The sequence below is a fragment of the Gobio gobio genome (genome assembly GCF_949357685.1).
Source record: "Gobio gobio genome assembly, chromosome: 2".
Classification (NCBI taxonomy): domain Eukaryota; kingdom Metazoa; phylum Chordata; class Actinopteri; order Cypriniformes; family Gobionidae; genus Gobio; species Gobio gobio.
In genome coordinates, this window is record NC_137098.1 from 43,124,114 (window position 1) to 43,146,180 (window position 22,067).

General features: G+C 43.0%; 1 protein-coding gene across 6 annotated transcripts in view; it reads left to right on the plus strand.

Moving 5' to 3' along the window:
- Positions 1–20,072: 20,072 nt before the first annotated feature.
- fto (FTO alpha-ketoglutarate dependent dioxygenase) overlaps positions 20,073–22,067 on the plus strand; it is a gene marked incomplete at both ends in the record, with an annotated part of 159,536 nt that continues 157,541 nt past the window's right edge. For 3 of the 6 annotated variants that reach the window (XM_079810667.1, XM_079810669.1, XM_079810670.1), the window contains one exon: positions 20,079–20,150. In XM_079810667.1, the coding sequence (XP_079666793.1) occupies positions 20,109–20,150 (42 nt within the window). Of the gene's footprint in view, positions 20,151–22,067 lie in introns of all 6 variants that reach the window. The other 3 variants (XR_013816070.1, XM_079810668.1, XM_079810666.1) reach the window with 2 other exon arrangements.

The window sequence follows — 22,067 nt, forward strand, 5'->3', positions numbered from 1 at the left end:
AGCCACATACACTTTAAAGGTGGAGGGAGACAGCCTTCGCTCCAGCCCCTCTTGGAGGAACGATCGCACGGACCCGATCGGGCATTTCCAGGGGTCTTCTTGGCGGGAAGAGCACCAGGTGACGAAGAGGTTCCACTTCAACGCATAGACGTGTCGTGTCGTGCCCTAGCGGAAGTGATGGTGGCGACACGTGGAGCTTCCAGAACGCTGGACGCGGGTGCCATAGAGTGCCCCGTCTCTGAGAGAGGAGGTCCGGTCTCAGAGGGATAGGCCAGGGAGGGGCTGTCGCAAGGAGTAGCAGTTCTGAGAACCAAGTCTGGCCGTGCCAATTCGGGGCGACCAACATGACCTGCTCCTTGTCCTCCCTGATCTTGCACAGTACCCGTGCGAGAAGGCTTACTGGGGGGAAGGCATATAAGCGTAGACCCCGCGGCCCGCGGCCGCCAGTGCATCCGTGCCGAGCGTGCCCTCGGTCAGGGAATAGTACAGGCTGCAATGGGAAGAGTCGTGGGAGGCAAACAGATCTACCTGTGCGTCGCCGAACTGATCCCAAATCAGCTGGACCATCTGGGGATGGAGTCTCCATTCTCCAGGAAGTGGCTGAATCCATGAGAGCTCGTCGGCTGCACGGTTCAGGTCTCCCGGGATGTGGACAGCACGAAGGGACCTCAGGTGCTTCTGACTACATAAAACGAGATGGCGGGCGAGTTGAGACATACGGCGGGAGCGTAGACCGCCCTGGTGGTTGATGTTTGCTACTGTGGCCGTGTTGTCTGTCCGGACTAGTACGTGTTAACCCCTCGGAAACGCTCGGAATCGGTGCAGGGCGAACCGTACTGCCTGCAACTCGAGGCAATTGACATGCAGAAGGCGCTGGGGTCCTGTCCAGGAGGCCGCGGCTCCTTGTCCATTGCACATGGCACCCCAGCCCGTGGAGGAGGCATCTGTTGATACAACAACATGCCTGGAAACTCGTTCTAAGGACACTCCGGTCCGTAGAAAACTGAGGTTCGACCACGGGGTGAGCGTCTGTAAGCAGGCCCGAGTCACTTGTACCCGGAGCGTGCCAGACCGCCATGCCCATCTTGGGACTCAATCGCGTAGCCAGTGCTGAAGCGGTCTCATATGTAGCAATCCGAGCGGCGTTACCGCGGCTGCAGATGCCATATGCCCCAGGAGCCTCTGAAACTGTTTCAGTGGAACGCACTCTTGCTCTAGATTTGACGGAGGCAAGTCAGCAGAGACTGCGCGCGCGCGCTCGTAAGCTGCGCGCACATGGCGACCAAGTCGATATCCATACCGAGAAAAGAGATCCTCTGCACGGGGCAAAGTTTGCTCTTCTCCCAGTTGACCTGAAGGCCCAGACGGGCTAAGTGATGGAGCACTAGATCTCTGTGTCCGCAAACCTGCTCTCAAGAGTGACTCATTATGAGCCAGTCGTCGAGATAGTTCAGGATGCGAACCCCGTGCTGCCGGAGAGGCGCAAGGGCTGCCTCGACAATCTTCGTAAAGACGCGAGGGGACAGAGATAGCCCGAATGGGAGGACCGCGTACTGATATGCCCGCCCCTCGAAAGCAAACCATAGGAACGGTCCGTGTCGAGGTAGGATGGAGACATGGAAGTAGGCGTCCTTCAGGTCGATCGCTGCAAACCAATCGTCCGGATGAACGCATTCGAAAAGGTGTTTCGCTGTCAACATCTTGAACGGAAGCCTGTGAAGGTAACGGTTCAAGATGTGCAGGATCGGTCTTAACCCTCCGGTCTTTTTGGGTACAATGAAGTAGGGGCTGTAGAACCCGGACTTCATCTCGGCTGGAGGGATAGGCTCGATCGCACCCTTCGCCAGTAGGTGGCAACCTCCGCTCGCATGACAGGGGCATTGGCCCCGACCATAGTAAAGCGGACTTTCCCATCCCTGAGCCGTCCGTCTCAGGAGCGCCGCTTGGCCTGGCGTTTAGCGTGGCGCGGGGCGGGCTGAGCAGACTGGGACGCCTTCCTACGGCTTCCTCCACGACCCGGCCCAGGTGAAGGCTGCTGCTGGGACCGGGCGGGAGGGGCAGGAGCCTTAGGAGGGCGTCCTCGGCGGCGAGCAGGCTGAGGCGACTGTGCCGGCGGCTGGGTGGAGGCAGCAGCTGGCCGCCGGGGCAGTATATGTTTGATTGCCTCAGTCTGCTTCTGGGCGGTTGAAAACTGTTGGGCGAAGTTTTCAACCGCTCCGCCGAAGAGGCCAGCCTGGGATATGGGGGCATCGAGGAAGCGTGTTCGCTCGCTGTCCCGCATATCAGCCAGGTTAAGCCACAAATGTCGCTCCTGGACCACATTTGTGGACATCACTTGACCCAGGGAGCGTGCGGTCACCTTCGTCGCCCGGAGGGCGAGGTCGGTGGCGGCACACAGCTCGTCCGGGAGCCCCGGATCAACTCCACCCTCGTGCATGTCCTTGAGGATCCTGGCCTGGTAGACCTAGGATCGCCATGGCATGCAAAGAGGCAGCAGCCTGCCCCGCAGCTCTGTGCGATTTCGCCACCAAGGTTGATGTGAATCGACAGGCTTTGGAGGGGTGCTTAGGGTCGCCACGCTATGTTGAAGCGCTCTGCGGGGCAACGTTCAACTGGGGGACCTATCAAGGGTGGAGAAGGCAGAGGAGGTCGCCGAACGGTCACGGGAAGACAAAGGGGACTTCCAGGACCCCGCAACCTCCTCATGCAGCTTGGGAAAGAAAGGTATTGGGGGCAGGGATTGACGGGTGTCAGCGCAGGCCCCCAAAAACCAATCATCGAGCCGCGAGCGCTCAGGACAGGGTGGAGGGTTCTACTCTATCCCGAGACTCGCGGCTGCCCGAGACAGCATGGTTGTCAGCTCTGGGTCCGACTCGGGCAATGCTGGTGCGCCAGAAGGCGGCAGCACAGCCGAGTCATCATCCTCAGAGGACTCGAGCCCACCTTGTGATGCGGTGACCGACATCGCATCATCCTCCGGAGCGCCAAACGAGATACGCGAGGGGGCCGGAGCAGGCCCCGCGATCTCCGCCTGGACACTTGCGGGTTGCGGAGCGCTAGAGGGGGGTGTGGCCCGAGGCATGAGCGTCGGGGCTTTGTTCCACACCGTCACCCTCAGATCACCCTGACCACCAGCCAAAGTACCGTCCCTCGGGGGAACGGTAGATCGGGGTGTGGTATAGGGGACTCTCACTTCATTACGAAGATCATGGAGTCTTGATCGCAGCACCGCGATGGTCATGTTCCCGCAGTGGGAACATGACTCATCCACAAACGCTGCTTGAGCATGCTGAACGCCCAAGCATACCAAGCAGAGATTGTGCCCATCAGAATATGAAAGCGACCGGCCACACCCAGAAGTACACGGGCGAGACATCCTGAAAAGGACGTGCCACGTGTAAGCTCTTTTAGGAGAGGAAGCTTCGCAGAGACGCCGAAGCGCCCAGGGACCACACACCAGCTGTCAGACGAACCACTGCACAGATCAGCAGGCAGGCAGTATGCGATCACTGGAACGCACCGTAGACACCAACGCCTCTGGAAAGCTGTTCGTCTCGAAGGCTGACAAAGACTCAGTTAGCAGGCTTGAAGGAGTGAAGAGGTACTCTTGGCTCCAAAGCAGAAACATAATGCGATGTTGCCAGCGTACTTCCTTATATACCCACAAGGTGGGGCAGAGTTACGCATGCAAATTCCGCATGCCCATGGCATTGGCACTGCCATTGGGTGCTGTTAAATTCCTCGAAGGTAATTGGCTTCTAGGCGAAACTCCCATTCGTTAGTCACTAACGTATGTCGTAGTGACTGAACGAAAGGGAACTAAGATGTTCGGCACCTGCTTTTCTCGTGAAGTATGGAATGTCCTGGCCAGAACGAACTTTGTTCTTGTTCTTGCCACCTCGAGAAAACAAACAAATTTCTTTGTTCTTGCAGAGTATGTTCCAAGCTTAAGCGATAGACCAATGGTAACAGACTGGGTCATTTGGCCAATCAGAGCAGAGTCGTTTGAGAATCATTGAAAAATGTAGTGCAGTGTATATTATGAGAAAATGTTATGATGCATGTTAACCTGTTGTAAGAGATAAAAGGAGCACTTTAACATCACTATTTTTTAACCGTTAATGCATTATTGTCATGCTCTAACATGAACAGCACTACATTCAATACAAGACATTTTCTTCATGACACGTTTTTCTGCCCCCTTTTGATTGACAGGATATAAAATCAACCCTAATCATCAGCTTATTTTAAACAATAAAGCAATGTCCTTTTATTGGCTATTACCGATTACTGGCCAATACACCAGAGCATCCCTTAAATATAAAATTATCATTCACATCTACAACTGTTCTTTTCTCCTTTTTTTCTTTTCTAGAAGAACCAGGGTTCCCATGGAGGTAGCCTAATTTTATTTAAAAAATGTGATTTCTAGACTTGAAAAACTCAAGTAGGCTAGCCTAAATTAATAAAATATTTTCTGACAGAAAAAAAACTCAATATGCAATTTTTATTAAGAATATTTATGGATTTTATAATTAACATTTTTCTACGCCAAAAATGCCTAAAAATCCTTATCCAGTAAATCATGCACAAATAGAAAAGTCATGTAGTCATGTATTTTATTGGTTAAAAAGAATGGGAACATTGAATATTATTCATCACTTAAAATTTCTGGAGTGTCAGGCCTTCACATATTGTTGTAAACCTTGGAGTCAATAAAGGTTGAGAGCCGCTTGCCATATTTAATTTGATTGAACAAAATAGACTTCTACCCTACCCTAAGGCATCTAAAGTTGACTGAGCCAGGCCAACTACCATAAGAGAGATAATATGTCATTTTTGTTTTAACTTTATTTTCTGATCATAAAATAAAACAGAATAAAAACAGAACTTCTCACAAAGAGCTCGATAAAATTAGACAAAAATTTTTTATCTCAAAACTTTATCTGTAGATGGAGAAAGTGTGCTTCTTTGCCGAATAAGCACTCAGCTGGAGAAATTAGAATTTCGTTTTTTACGGTCATTTTGTATAAAAGTATCTGCTGTTCAGTGCAGCTTTAGCATTTTGTGCCATTGCATTTTTTGAACAACAACAGATTCAGTGAAAATGTTTACCACATTACTTGTTGCATTACTCTAGCAACTCTGGGATATCAACCTAGTTAGTTCCCTGATGCTGCCAATATGTCCACACCCTAAGTCACATATAGGGCAAAAAATGAAAGCATGATAAACAATGGAGAGAGTGAGCGGAAAAAAAAGACACATGTGGCATGAAAACCTTGGGACTGTTAATTCTGGAAAATGTCAGTATCAGAAAGTAATTATTAAAGATACACAAACCAGAATAGGGACAGGAGGACGGAGAGAGAAAGGCAAACATGACAGACAAAGAAAGTTTAAGATGAAAATCAATAAAAGACATAACACAGAGTGAAAGAGAGAGTGAGAACGCTCTCTTTTTCACTCGTGGCAGGGAGGCCACTGTCATCATGTCTCAGGAATTAGGCAGACACATGCGTTGGTGCTGCAGTAGGAGTGAGGCGCCGCTCTTGGCCTGCGGTTGGGGAACATGAAAGGGTTTGTGGGATGAGCAGGAGGGCTGGCCTGGCCCCTGGAGCGCCGCACTGCTCCTAGCCAGAGAAATTTGGCAGCGTGTTCTCTCTGCAGCCCGCGGAAGGAATCCACTCCTATATTCCAGAAGGGAACCACAACTCCAAACAATCCCCCGAGAACAGGGCTTCTGACAAAACAACTCTGTCCACACACGTCCATACACACACTAAATCATTAACGGACATAAGTATACACACACACAAATTAGCAGACGCACACTTGGAGCACAAATTCACATCCCAGGCGGTTTCACCTGAGAAAGGCGACCAAATAAAAATCTAAAAGGCTTCACAATGGAATCACTGTCTCTCCATTTCTCTTCCTCCTTCGTTTTTTTCTTCTCTCCAGAGGGGAAAAAAAACTCTCTAGTCTCTCTCTCTCACACACACACACACACACACACTGACCCTGGCATGCCTCGGCACTCATTTGGCCATAACATTCCCTTAACAAAGTTGTCTTTGTGTTTTGTTTTATTGCGGCCAATTAAATGGTTAAATTTGATATCTATCATTGAGAGGTCAGCCGGTGTGGTAAGGGGGGCAGGAACATAGACCAATGCAGTAAAAAGGTCAAAGGAAACCCTCTGTCACTCCTCTACTAATGGAAACGCTGAGAAAATTCTGCATGTCTCAGCAAAACCTCTTCTGATAATGGTCGGCTATAACAATTTCTCGATTTTCCAGAGGAACCTTCCAAATCTGTGATGTGTTATTGTTTGACACTCTGTATTACATTAATTCTAGGATTACTTATGTGTGCAAATACAAGAGGATAAATTGGAAAGATACAATGAGTTTGGAAAAAATAATGATGACAGTTATTTATTTGCCCTGTTTTTCTGAAATGTGAAAAAAAAACCTAGAGGAAAATCTATTAAACAAGCCAAAAATATGACAATATTTTCAAAAAAATAAAATTATAGTTATTTAATTGCATGTATAAAAAACCCTTCGTACTGTCTGAGGAAAATATTAAGCATCATATTATGAAGGCAGTGTATTGTTTCCAAAATCAATTAATTTGAGCAAAAGTGACAGTAAAGACATTAATAATGTTACAAAAGATTCATATATATTAAAAATTATGTTCCTTTTTAACTTTCTATTAATCAGTAAACCTTTAAAAGTAGATCTTTAAAGAATAAATAAACATTTAAAGAGAAATAGTAATCAAATTCAATAAATATGTTTTTATGTTTTGCCTTTTTTTTAAATATAGTGTAAAGCATATTTAATGAATATATTTTGTCAGGATGACAACTTCAACAACCCTAGAAATACATTCTGTAAAGCCATTTTTATCTCTCAAATTTTCTGCAGACCCCTCGTCTCTCCCTTAACTGGTCCCCAGTTTGAAAACCCATATATTAGATTGTTACATGCAAATTAAACATTTAATTACAATTTAATGTAAAACAATGTCATCTGCATAAGAAGCTTTACTTTAATATAATGATTTTACAATTACAGGTTCCACCAGATCTCCTGGCCATTCCCGTTTCGTCTGCCTGAATGGGATGGCTAAAATATAAGCTCAGACAGTAGGAGGCAGCACAGACCGACAGATACGCCGCGTACCATCAAACTCTCCCAGTCTTCTGCTTTCTTGCCTTTCTCTCTCTCTTAGACACACACACACACACACACACACTCAAAAACAAAAAGAATCAACTGTCCATCCCTCAGGCCCGGTATCAATCATACCAAGATGTGTCTCAGGCACACACGCACACATCTATAAAGCAGTTCGCAGGACGATGGCCGGAGCACTGTGACATGTGGCCGACAGAGAGAGAAAGAAATGTGACCGAAATCAAACCAGGCTTCCATCTCTCACGTTTTCACTTGCTTTCTCTTTCTTTTCATCTCTATATACGCATCTGTCATTTCCTCTTCTGTGCAACAGGGCCAGATTGGATTTGGCTGCCGCTGTTGTTAGTGGCCTTCATTTTGTTGTTATCCTTCACAACAAGGGCTTACATACAAACACACAGTTATACAGTTGCTACAGACACATCTTTCCCACAGAATCAGCAGAAAACGGCAGTCTGACGCTGCCAAACCAGCAGCCGAGAGAGAAAATGACTTCTGGTGACACTCGATTCATCCGCACGACCGCAAAAGATATTGCGAATGGCCACCGACTTCAGTTTACATCTGCAAATGATTTTGAGGATGTCACACTATCAAACACACAGAGGGAGGCCAGTTTAGGACAATTTATAACCCTTCACAGGTATAATTTATAGGATTCAGAGGCACCAAGGTTTATGTAAGGCCAAAGTATATGGTCTGTAAAACAAGGCTTATTCAAGACTGTGTATAATGAAATCTGACAAGATGTTATCCCGAAAAAAAAAAACCCCTCAGTCACCTCTTAAACTGTTAATACAGAAATTTGTCCGTTCTGGCATAGACTACGGTTTAATCAAAGCATGATAATGTCTCATAGAGCATGAGCAAGAGACACAGAGTATGCACTCAAGCAGTAAATTGGCCATTAGACATAAAGAGATGAGTTTAAAAAAGAACCATGAAGACAGAGAGAGAGAGAGAGAGAGAGAGAGAGAGAGAGAGAGAGAAATATGCACATCATCAAACCCAAAAATACACTTCTGCGCATCTGTCTCTCTTTAAACACATTCGCTCAGCTATTTCACTTTATAATTTCATGTTCGCAATTAAAACATCCTGGCCCGTCCCTGAAGCTGACTGTAATTTACTGAAATAATGCTCTAAATCAAGCGTTTCCCCTCTGACAGACTCCTGTCTCTCTCCGGAGGAATCTGGGATTCAGAAAACCACAGTCTGCCATCCGCATGTTGTTGTCTCTCGAAAACATGTTTAATCTGCCATCGCTGACTAATTACCAGCAGCAAAGCATGCCGGGTAAAGCCTCAAAATGGCTGTCTTATGTTTTCTGCGGTACAACTGCGCAATAACGTCCTTTCTTAGCGTTTTTAATTACGGCTGATTTACGAGGCAGGGAGCTGAGGTCAGAGGCGTATAAAAAAGGGGTCGCGCTAGGTTTACAGCTTCACTGCTCCGCAAATCTGACGCAGCCAAAAAGTGTCAACAGTTTACTATGTAAATTTAGGGGGAGACAAAGGGAGCGCTATTGTATCCCAGCTTGCTTAGGGCCAAGTGCTGTTTACTGCTTAAACGCATGATTATACGCATCCCTTCACCCGCTCATCAGGTCGGCGTAACCACATGTTAAGACATCTCTAATTGCTACATTCGTTGGCACAACCTTATCCTTTGCGCAAGTCAGACCGTTAGCACTGAAAAGCATGTAATTAGTCAACATTTCGTAGCACTTGTACGTGATAAACGATGTCAAAAAGCATTCAGACTAAACATTCCTGTGGGTTATGGCTCAGGGAGATAGTCTTCGTCCGGGCTGTAAGTCAATAGATTTATGGGTTCGAAGGGTCAAAAGAAAAGGCATTGTGCGATTTGCACATGTGCAGTTAATGTTGATCGAACAACTCATGGTCTTCTGGTGTGAAACGTGGCAGTGTTTTTCTCTTCCTGTCTGATCTGGACAGTGCTGTTTCACCCCGCCGGTTGGGGTCATCCTGGGCTTTCACAGCGGCCCGGAATAACGTCAGCACTTCTGTCACCTCTCCGGTTAAGGATAAACAAACACACTTTATTCACTGGCTGAGAGAAGTGACTAATGAGAACGTCTGGAAGCAGTTTCTGCAACAAAAAAAAATTGATAAGTCAGTAAATATTGTTTTGCCAGCATTTCGGTTGCAATTGCCATGTCAGTCGAAACAAAGGGAAAACAGATTATTAAAGCCTTGGACACATATTCCGCTGTTAGAAAACCCCCAAAAATCCAGTCAAAATTCAGCCGGCAACCACCATAAAAGTTAAAAGTCAGCTAGCTAGGCCCTTTTTCTTTAATGATAAGAGGAGCATTATATGTGGTCACATATTCGAATGCCACCTGCAAATTATTGGACCATGGAGGGATTTTTTCCCTTTAACACATACAAATGCATTGTGTGCTTTTTATTGGGGCAAGCGAAAAAAAGAGAAGTCACTAATCTGATCCTGGTTCAGTCAGAGGACGCCCACCACCAACACATCTGCGGACCAGCTGAGCGAAGCGTTCTTACCCGGTCCAACTCCTCCCGCTTCAGCATATCAAAGAGCCTAAGGGTGCCTTGGCACTGCTCAGATAGTTGTCCTTTTTATAAAAGACAAATAAGCCCAAACCTCGGGCCGCCATCCAAAAGCTGTCTATGACACCATGTTGAAACGAGCACTTGGCCGGCAGACATGCGATCAACATGCATTTAAAAGATGTGGCGGTTTCAGGACGGCAGCGCTTGTCTTCCACATTCTAATACAGTCACACATTCTTTCATTAATCTGGCCCAGCGCTGCGCCGCAAAACAACATAATTTGCAAAACCACTTGATGGCTTCAAAAGGTTTTACCCAGACAGCTTTGGTCTCCCTGACAGTGAGAGAGACAGAGAGGGGGAGGATGGGGGTTATGGAAAGTGTCAGCACTAGGTGTGTGGTAGGCCTCTGTCTTTCTCGGCCTCTTGCATGTGCTACTTTTTTCCCTGAAGGGTGTGTTTACATGTCGAAAGGGGTCAGATTGTTTGTTTAACATGGTGATATCATCATGAAAATCATGAATTACAGTGGTGTTCAATTAAGCAAACATCACAGAATGCTTGTTTTTCTTCCCCTTGGCCTCTCGCTGCTTTTGCGAGCGCTTTTGTAGTTGATGTGTTTGAGTTTGAAGGGTCCTGTGAAGGCTGAAATAATCAGGCTTCAGGACAAGGGCAAAAGGCCTCGTGATGATGTAGCTGGTGGGCTGATGCTGCAGAAATCGAAAACAATGCTGCCAGTAATGATGGAAACAGCCGCTGATGACTGTCAGCCGCATAAGACACACACACACACACACACTCACATATCCCCTAAACGGTCATCTCTCGCTAATAAAGCGCCCTGTTTAACACACGCAGGCGGCACATCGCCTCCATTGAGTCATAGAACAACTGCATCTAAATGGAAACAAGCAGCTTTTGGGTTTCAACATCAAAGTAATTAATAAACGATGGATAACCAGAAGCCACTCTTTAGCCCAGGCCAAACCAAACACACACATATACACGCCAAACCAAATACACAATTAAACACATGCTGTTTGAGCCGGGAGACTGCTTTCATACTGCTTAGATCCTCCTCAAACTGAAGACAATATTCCTTTATCCACACACAAGCATGTCATTTTACACCCTCATGGGGACAGTATCATTCATTGGGAAAGTTAATAAATAAATCACCTGCTAAGCAGGCCTACAGTTACAGAAGAGGTCTGTGGTTCATTTAATTATTTGTATATTACATAGATGACACTTTCATGAAAACATTTGCAGTTGGTTTGTAAAAGATGTCATTGTAATAATTGAGAAGGGGTAGTAATAATTGGGCTGAGATTTCGTTCCAACGCCGTTTTGACCAGGAGGTGCCGTATGGCTTTGGCGTTTTTAAAGCTTCGGGAAAATGAATCGTGTCGTGAAGCAATCGGTTTAATTTATTCAGAGTTTCGAAAAGCATCTTTATAGACTTGGTCGGCGTCGTGTCATAGCTGGGGGCGTGTCATGGGGGCGGAGTCGGTGTGGGGGAAAACAGTCCATTCCCCCACAATGTAAATGGATGGGGTTAACCCAGAATAGCCTGTGTAGAATCACTTTTGCCGCTCGACAGAGCAATATATATAGAAAAACTGAGCCAGATTGTCCGTACAGTAGCCTATCTGACTGATAAACGACCCAACAGAATCAATGGCCAGAGGTGTCATTTTCTCATCAAAATACAAGCTGCTCCGCCGACCCCCATATAGGTATGACATGCCTACTTCATAAATCACCCAGTCTTTCGATGAAGACGTTCATTCAGTGTTCCATAAAACGTGTCTTGTGCTGAAATTGATATTTGGAGTTGACAATATGTTGTCAATGTCACAATTATTAGAATTACTGACAATAGCGAAGTTTTTTTATTTACTTTTTTATGGCAACCGTCTTCATCAAAATACTGGGTGATTTATGAAGTAGCCTATGTCGTGTAATATTTGTGGGAGCAGCATGCATTTTGACGAGAAAATGTACATGTGTCAGGAAAATGTGCCATACATGTAATGTGACTATCAGCTTGAAGCAAAAGCATGAGCCCAGCCCTTCCCATCATGAAATAAAGAAGACTTTTGAATGTTTTGTACATTAATAACCACAAACATTATGTAGGTTTCACTCATCGTGAAAAAATGATTTAACGAGTCCCGTGACAAGTGTGACTTTATTGGCGTTTTGTTCAACAAACTTGTGCAATTGCTCATATAGAGCAAATGTTTAATTGTAATGGACGTATTGCACAGGCTTTCGGAATTGACGAACGGCTCTGTCTGTTTATTCGGCAGTATAAAACTTCAGATCAGGGTTTTTTAACTTACTAGAGGTGCAGAACGCCACATGGCAACTTTTCGGGACTGCACCAAGCAAAAATAAATCATAATCATTACAAAGAGTAAAGATAAAGCCTCTAACAAGGTCTAAGTGCATTCTAATGGCTTGTTTTCCCCAACGGCATATGGAGGATATGACGTTTTGTGGGCGTTCCCAGTAATGCCGCCCAGTCTATTCGGTTGTTAAGTCTGACGTCACGCGGCAGCGCTTCCGGGTCCAAACGCTCTATCTCATACCACGAGAAAAACAACAAACGGTGCTAATATACACACACACAGTGTTGTAATACTAAAAAAAATTATAATCATAACTTTTATCTCCATACCAAAATTCCAGATGGCCAGACAGTGATTCATCTTTTATAAATCTATAAAATATTCATATCTGTGACGCTGTGAGCACAGAGACTGTTGTGTAGACTGTAACTTTTTAAAATGTTTGATGTATAATATGAATAAATAGCGCTCATAAACGGTCGTCAATGGCATTCTCAAGTGAAAAGAGTTGAGGCTTGGACCCAGAAACAACGTTCCTTACGTCACGACTTAACAAGCGGCCTACCTATAATGAATGCCAAAATCGACAACTTTGAAATATACTTTCAATGCAAATACGTGAAAGGACGTGCGTGTGGTGAAATGTGTCAGCCCGCGATTCATAACGTAAACTTTATTTTATGTTTCCCTTTGAAGTAAACTACACTAAAAAAAAAAAGGTTCTATATAGCACTAAAACTGGTTCTTGGCTTGTAATCCTTTTTAAGTGCTGTATACCAATTTTGGTGCTTCAGTGGTTCTTCAGCTGTTCTTCAGTGGTTCTTTTGCTAATATAGCACCACTACCATATACAGAACATGTTGAGATATGGTGGTATATAGCACCAAAAGTGGTTCCTCTATGATTACGACGAAGAACCATTTTTAGTGCCATATAGAACCTTTTTTTTTAAAAGTGTATAGTCATAGTGGACCAAAACAGAAGCTAACTATGCCAAGGTAGTTACATGAAACGTTTATAGCAACTTACCTGAAGCCACCAACTACAACTTTTTTTCTTCTTCTTTTTTTTTCTTTTTCTCTGATCAACACTAGAGCACACGCGGACCTCTGCCATTCATGTTATCTTTTACTAAATAATTGCATCATACTCTAGACAGCAGAAGGAAATACTTGACATAAAAAAACCTCTTTGTTAAAATTCTCTCACAAATTTAAACAACCTCAGTGATTTAAATGACAGAAGGATCATTAGTTACTCAAATATGATAATATGAAACGTCTTATGAAGACGTATATAAATTATTGGGAACACTTCACAATAAGGTCTTTATTAATCTTTGTTAATGTTAGTTAATAAAAATCCACTGTTCATTATTTGTTCATGTTAGTTCACAGTGCATGAACTAATGTTAATAAATACAACATTTGATTTTAATAATGTATTAGTAAATGTTGAAATTAATATTAACTGAGATGAATAAACGCCATAGTAGCCTATTGTTCATTTTTAGTTCATGTTAACTAATGAAACCTTTTTGTAAACTTTTACCAAATTATTCTATTCAGTTATCTTTTTATTATAGACTATTTATTATAGTCTGCAGTGCATACATTAATTTACCAAATCCGCTTCTTACCTTTCATGATTGCTTTATAGAGTAAAACATGTTCAGATAATAAGCTCTTGATTCTGTGTAAAAGTGCAAAGTTTAAAAATAGTGGAAGAAAAACATGTCAGAATGCAGATTAACTGTGCAATTCACTTTTAAAAATAAAAAAAAACATGTCACCAGCTTGTACTATTTAATGACAACAATAATAAATTAAATTTGCTAGTACCTCTTCACTGTTGCCCTCTGCAGCAGTTATGATAATGGCTTGTGCACAGTGCATCATGGGAAAAATGCACAATGGAGACCAGAGAAGCCCTAATAAAAAAATAACCCAAAACATTTGGGTTCAAAGAGTTTGTTTTTAATATTCATTTACCTCTTATAATTATTCCATTATTGTTCTTCAGCTTTTATTTCGTAGAGGCTTTGATCTGAGGAGGTTGTACAGAACTGAGATTTCAAATATTTTGTAGAAGCTGCCAGGACAAAGAGATCAAGCAGAAGGATGGCATTTGTTGATCTGCAGCAATGTGCCCTTACTTTCCCTTTGAAAACTCAGAACAATGTTTTGTGGGGAAGGCAGATGACTTCAACCTACTGCGGTAATGCATGAATAAAAGCAGTCATTCCAGAACGACCGCTCCAGTGGCTTAACCTTCACCATTAGGACTAGCATACGAGGCACAGACACACACAGAAAAGATGTGTGCTTCTGTATATAGAATTTTATAATGTCTTTCAGCCTGACATTGGGCATGAGTTTTAAAACAGGGCTCTTTTGTATGTCAAACCTCACGTTTTAATGGATTTCCTATAAAACTGTTCACCGATCATGGTATTCAAATCACAGCTCTAGCAAAACTGCCCCCTCTGATGGCGTCTGGAAGCGATCCTAGCCAAGGAGGTACGCCACATCTAACGGCAGGCTGCACGCTCTTCCTTCAGCAACCATCAGGCTTTTTCCTGTGGTGCGTGTGTGATCATTTATAGGGGGCTTAATCAACATGTATTTAGTGCATGTATTTTGTGAATCATTTTTATAGGCCCTGGTTGCCCGATTCTGTGTACATAAGCCAAAGGTTGTCCCAGATCTGAACACGGATCCAACAAAAAGGGCCACCGTGACATTCAAAGAAGGGGCTGTTAACCCTTATTTCACAAACTATTACAAGGCGCAGTAAATCAGAGACTAATAATGTTTGTAGAGCTTCATAGACTCTCAGAAAAAAAAGTACAAAAGCCGTCATTGGGGCGGTAAGGGTGCATTTTAATACCTTAAACGTACATTTTAGCACCTGAAGTGGGTCTATCTTTTGAAAGGGTCGTGACCTTTTCGCAGCTTTTGTCCCTTTTTTCTGAGACGGTCCTTGAAACATTGCCTATACGTATATAAAGTTTTGTACCGAGACTTTCTAGTGCCACAGACCCTCTGACATCCAAGAACTTTAAAGGTGGGTCATACAAACAAGAATATGAAAATAAAACTGAGAACAGGGAGGGGGGATCCCATTTAGAGGCAAGAATGCATAAAGTCAGCAAGAAAAGAAAATCTCTTTTGAAAAGGGTGCATAATCATTCCGAGAGCTCCAGTGTGGAACCTAAATAATACAGTTCAGGTTTTGATATAACTATTACTGCCTGGGAAGAGCGCTTTGAAGTTAATTGAAACCACTGGGCAGCAATCTTCTTTATAGCACTGACAAATAACAGTTTCCTACAGCTTATCATTGAAGGTTAGGGCACGGGGAGGCACATGCCTGTTCCATATGCCCACTCAATACAAATAAAACTCAAAAGGCCTCCCTTTTCTCCCAGGCACACCATGGAGGACACCGAGGAAATAGTCACGGACAGGATGTGGGGAGGACAAAATGGGTCTTTAGCGATCTTGAACAACAGTCTCAGTGTCTGACCCCCATTACTGTGTTTTTACCACCTCTTTAGAATAAACCACATCACAACTTGATTATGCTGCATTAAAGCATAGGTGGCCCAATATACTGTATGCGCTCAAAGGGAAACCTGTTATTATTCAAAGGAGAGACTGCTTTTACTTACAAGCTGTTTTCCAAACCGCGTAGCAGGTTCTGGTTCTAATATATGAGCCGAGCACAATGGTCACTGAATTTGTCTTTAATGTTCCTTATTGTTTTTCTGGCACAAGGCTCTTTTTCACCTTTGAATTCAGCCCAGTGCAGTCTCTCTCTCTCTCTCTATTATGCCTATTATATTTATGGGGGTAAAACACAGACCCATCTGAGGGTCATCCGCTGTCGATGTGCTGCACAATAACACATAACATCCCCCATGTTGAAAAGTGAGAACAGAGAATTGGCCAGACAAAAGACAAGGAGGATTTGATGAGCTGCAGGAGTTCAAAGTTTTCCGTCTCGCTCAATTTTTTTCCTCAACCCGAGCTTGTACCACATCTGAAAGCGCGCTGCCCCTCAACCTGCGTTTAAGTTGCTGATCACGTATTAAAAGTATTCTTGAACATGATGAGAGGGATGATTGGATGCAGAGCAGGATGACAGGCATCACAATCCGCCGCTGATGGGTCTGCGATTCGAAGTCCTGCTTTTAAACAAGCCTTGATTGACAGATGTAATAAATGAAGAATGGTTTAACACACACACACGAAGGAAACGTTAATTGAATGATTGGATGTGAAGCATAAACAGACATGAACTTTTGTTTCCTAATAAAGCTATGACAGAATAATAATTTCCTTTCCATTAGCTTACAAAAGAATCCTCCATAGACACATGTGCTTATACTCTTATATCCATATGGAGCCACTTTGCTCAAGGTATTTTTCAAACACATATTTCCCTCCAAAGCTAAAAGAGAAGGGCGGAAATGTAGGTTATAAATAGGAATCAAAAGAGCCCTCCTGTTTATTGCAACAAGATGACAGAGACACTGAAAACTTTGAAAGTATGAGTGCTTTGAGCTTTTTACAAGACAGGTGAAGAGAACACATGTGTTCAATCTGCGTACCAGGCTCGCCTGGGTCGGCCCTATCGTAAAAGAAGAGAGATTACAAAGAAGTCTAATGAAGACACTGATCAAAGTCTGTAATGCTAATACATAGCAGGTGTTTCGAAACCTTTTAATGCCCCCCTGGCCCTCCGCGGGGCTCGTGCCTGTATATCTTTCACAGAGCGGGTCCTTTTGTCCTCGGCTGAAACTGGGAACCAGCGGAGCGCTTTTCAACACCGCTTCACATGCATTACGAGATATCTGTTGACCTCAGACGCTCAGAGGGGGTTATGTCCATGTCATACACAAATGCTGCTACATATTCTATTACAGCTCAAAGTGGTGTTTTTGGAAAATGGAATATCCTGCTTTGGGGCCCTTCTGTCTTCAGCTGTACAGCACCTGGGCAAAAGCTGGAGAAGAGGTTGTAAGAGACCTGGCAAAGACGGACTTTTTGGAATATGCTCAAAGCACGATGACTATTTTTTTGCAGGAGCTGCAAAGCTCTGTTTCTGATTTCCATTCATTGAAGACAAGGGCGAACCTCAGGAGAGAACAAACAGTGGCTAAGCTGCTCTGTTTTAACTTATGTGTCATTAAATCTAATTATGGTATAATCATTTATTATTAATTTACACTCTGATGTTAATTAGCCTATTGTCCAAAGAAACTGCACCCACCTGAGATTATGTTATTTTTTTTACCTCTTATCAGACAAAAGTAATCTAGTTTTCCCAGCGCCATAACTTCCAGCGAATAAGGTCAAAATACTAGCTCGTTCAAGGATATATATACGTAGATGCCTCATTCAACTGTTCCGCACAGGCACTAATGAGGTATCTATGTATATATCTATGATCACGCCGGTATTTTGCATGTATTTTGACCTTATTCGTCGGAAGTGATGGTGCGGGGATGGCTGATGCAGAGCCACAGAAAAAAATGAAAAAAATGTTTAAATATGGATATTTTTCTTACACAAACGCATCAATTTGCTTCAGAGGGCCTTTATTAACACCCCAGAGCCGCGTGGAGCACGTTATTTGACGGACAGATGCATTTTTTTATGGACTTCAAAAACAGAGCAACTATTACTGCGATTATAATGCTTGGATTAGCCAGAACATTTTTAATATAACTCAGATTTTATGTCATATACACCTTGTATACAGACAGACTTGAGTAAATCATGGGCTAATTTTCATTTTTGGGTGAACTATCCCTTTAAGAATATATTTTGTAACACACACACTGAATTATTATACTATTTAAAGCAGCACTAGGTAACTTTTCAACCTTCATAATATATTTTCAAAACTCTTGTGATGATACATCGACTTACAATAGGTTGAATGACACGTCTGCCATAGCCTGACGGGGTCTGTATCGTTTTTAATCGTACTTTTAAACTTCGGGTTTCAGGTAGTAACCCGAGAAAAAAAAGAACTACAAAATTCGACTGCTTTACGGCATATACGTCACTTCCACCACCACCCCCACTTCCTTAAATTCGGACGTGCGAGAAAAACTATAATTGTTTGCCAAATGTTATAGTCATGGCCGAAGCAGCACAGAAAAATAAGAAAGCAAAGGTTTTGTCGGAGGAAAGCAAAAAGAGGAAAGGAGAAAGTGATGGGATTAAAGGCAGGACGAGGATCAACATTGGGCAGCGTTTGCTCGTTGGCGTGAGCTGAAGGAGGAGGTGCTACATTCTTGCAAGTAAATACGTAATACATACAAAATCATATTTTAGGACACCTAACATGTCTGTGATATTGGTTTATTTGTCTTTCCTCAAGCTATAATGCAAATCGATTTTTCAAATTTGCAGATTCATCTAGGGTAGCTTGATATTATAATATTGACGATATATGGTTATTACCTACCACTCAAACATTGAATTGAATGCCGCGTTCCAGGCAACCCGTAACCCGTGTTTTTCCAACCTTCTACCCGTGAAAGTGCACTGGAACGGCAGTCAAACCCGTGTCTTCCCACCCGTGAACTCGTACTAGATCGATGTACACGAGTTTTGACGTCACATAGCCCGCGAAGCAGCCCCCTACGGATGCGGTGTTTATGAAACAAATATACAAATAACGTAAAATAAAAGGTATAACAGCTTTTCTTGCCGTCTGCGCTGTTTTTCTCCTCCGTTTGCCTCAAATAAATAAGCAAGGAGTAAGCACCTTTGGCGCTAGAAATGATTGTAAATGAGCATACACCCCATAAGGTCCGACATGCTTTGTTTACATCAAACTACCACACAATTCCTTGCGCTCAGGCAGTTTGGCGTGACTTTGCCTGGAACACTACAAAGTCGTGAGTCGTGGTTTGAAGTTGTAATTTACGGGCTCAAAAACCTGCCTGGAACGCAGCAGAAGTATCATATAGATTCTGTAAAACGGGAACCAATAGACTAGGCTACTATAATGACGCTGGCTTGTAAACGTGAGCATCGCGATCATTTGGCGTTTGAAAAAAATAAAACCCATGAAATTATATTCATATGACATGCTGAAACATATGCCACTGTACCTGAGATGAAGACATTTCACACGCGACGCAAGCAGAACACCTGCATGTGAACTCCTGCAGTGTTCAGGGCTATCATAGTTGTCATGTCAACAAATGCACGTGCGATGCATCCGCTGATGTAGAATGACAGTTTACGACAGTAGTAGAGGACAATACTGTTTCACAACTGTAGGGGGAGCCCGAGAGCAAAAGTTACCTAGTGCTGCTTTAACACTAATAAATAAACACTGAAAACTTGTTTTCGTTATATTGCATTTATTGAAATACTCTTTAAAAAGGTCACAAAACCTGGTCCCAATACTGTGACATTTATAATGTATTCTATCCGAGTATGCATATAAAAAAGTCCATAAGACAAACGAATCACTTGGTTATTATACCTGAACTCTATTCTAATCTGAGCTTCCATTACTCACTGCAGGGTAAGTCACTTTATCAGGTAGTTACACATTATTAATATATACTCCACACATTTAGTAAAACAATCATTCTTTTAACATTTCTAGCACTGCATGCGCATACAATCTATTACAAACCTCTCTCAGCACAACTGCGAAGCTTTTCACCCATATCCACTTCCGGTTCTACTCAAATTACAAGCGTGGTTTTCCTGGCTCGAGGATTCTGGGAAATGCAGTCCTAGCCGGAATGCTCGGAACGATTTAAAAATAAAACTCTAATATAAAACAACAACAAAATGTTCCTTTCTGTAACCGTTTCCTATACATCCATAAACATAGCTAAGTATATATTTTAATCCACTCAAGAAAATTTAACACACCAACGGCAAAATATGAAGACTACATAGCCCAGCACGGCGCGCTATGAAATCGAGGCAGCGTAAACAGTACTTCAGGAACATGAAAAGATCGGATGACAGTGAGAGGGAAAAGAGGAGAAAGGTATCGCTTGTAGTTTTCTCTCAGTTCGCCAAGCACCACATGTAGTTGTGGAGTTTGTAATACACCGTTCAGTGTGTCCGTTGCGGTATTGCATGCACTGGTTGGTGCTGTGTGTTCATTTGAAGTGCGCATGTGATGCTGCTTATTGCTCCTGTAATGTTTCCATTCTTTTATCGCAAGAGTTCTGTCCGTGTGTGCACTGTCATCCGGTACACGAGTGTGTGTTGAGGCACAGCGCAGGGGGAGTGTTTTCTCATGACTGCCACACACTGACTTTGCTGGAATGGCTTGTGTGGCGGCATTACAGTGCGGTCAATCATGGTGCCAATGAATGAAGTCAAGAGAAGACGCGTGTCCATGTGTTTGTCACTCTGCAGGTGTATCTGCTGAACCAACTGTTTCTAATTCATTTTACTAATTTATTGAAGCGCATGTGTGGTGTTTTCACCCGTTTTCGGACTTTACGAATGATTCACCCATGAGCTGGTCTGAAAACGTATAACTGTTAGGTCGTGTTTTTAATTTAGCAGAGACTGTGTTATAGAAATAACTGTCGTGGTGAAGCTGTGTTGTTACTTTTTCAGTGTGTCATGGCGTGAAGCTGGTTGGTCCTCAATTTGAAATATACACCGTGATTTATATTGGTCTTTGTTTGTCACAACATAAACCCTGATTCTGAAGGGATGTATCCCTTTTATTAGGCTACATGGCTCCTTAACAGATAACAGAAAAATATGAATTTGTACATTTAATTTTACAAACAACATCTAGCTTACGAGAGTAGCATATACGATTTTGCATTCAATGTATACTTTTTATCAGTTCATGCATTCGAACCATATACTATTAAAAAGTAATGACCAATCAGAATCAAGTATTCAAGAGAGCTGTATTAGTGTTCTCTTCCAGGGTCACAAATTAGTCAAGACAACAAATACATCCAAAGTGAGTTTCTTATCTAATAATACTTTGATACATTTGTTTTATGTGTCATACTAGTTTTTATATGGATAGAAAAGAAATGTCCTCCTAAAGTTACAGAATGCCTCAAATCAAACCCAGGACCAAATATTGCCCATTTAATGAAAGAAAAGGATACATTTCCGGCACCTGTCGCTAATCATTGTTTTAATGTTTAACAGGCTGGCATATTTAAAAAATGTTTTTTATAATTGTACTTGACAAGCTGACATGTCACTAAAACGCATATAATAATTTGGTCTTTTGTTTGCATTTCAAAGTGTTTGATTTGTCCGTAGTTGACTTCAGTGAAGTTGAGTTATTAGAAGTTCTGTCAGCAGCCTATTTCTCTTCAGTTCTCTCTTTCTTGAACCATGCAATTCATTTCCCACTCCTTTTTCTTTCTTTTGTTCAGTTTTGGTCCGCTCTCGCTGATGCATGCTTTTGGATCATGTCTGACAGCAGGGAATCTATGTAGTATGTGGTTCCTCCACTTTATTGCAGCTGCCACGGGGACCAGATGAATCTCTGGCTCTCTGAGAACTTGATCCAGCTAGTTTTGGGTCTGTACAGCAGACGGACAGACTGACAAGTTTGCTACCCTGCCACATCTTATCTCTCTCCTTCACTAAAATAAACGGATCAGGGGAGAAAACCACAGATCAGCTAGGCTGAGGGACTGGTGTGTGTATTCCTGCGGTTCCTTAATATAAAATGCAAGTCCATTAATCATTATAATAAATAAAAGCGAATACATTGTTGTCTCCGCCATAAACATGTGTGCATTTATGCCCGATAACTATAGGATGTGGATGGATGTCAGCACAGGGCCTGTGAACGATCCGTCTCAAAAAGGAATTATATTTATCCTTAGTTCAGCTTTGCCAGGCATTTCCTAACCATATGTGGCACATGTGTATGATAAAAAAGACCACTTCCATTATCATATACTAAAAA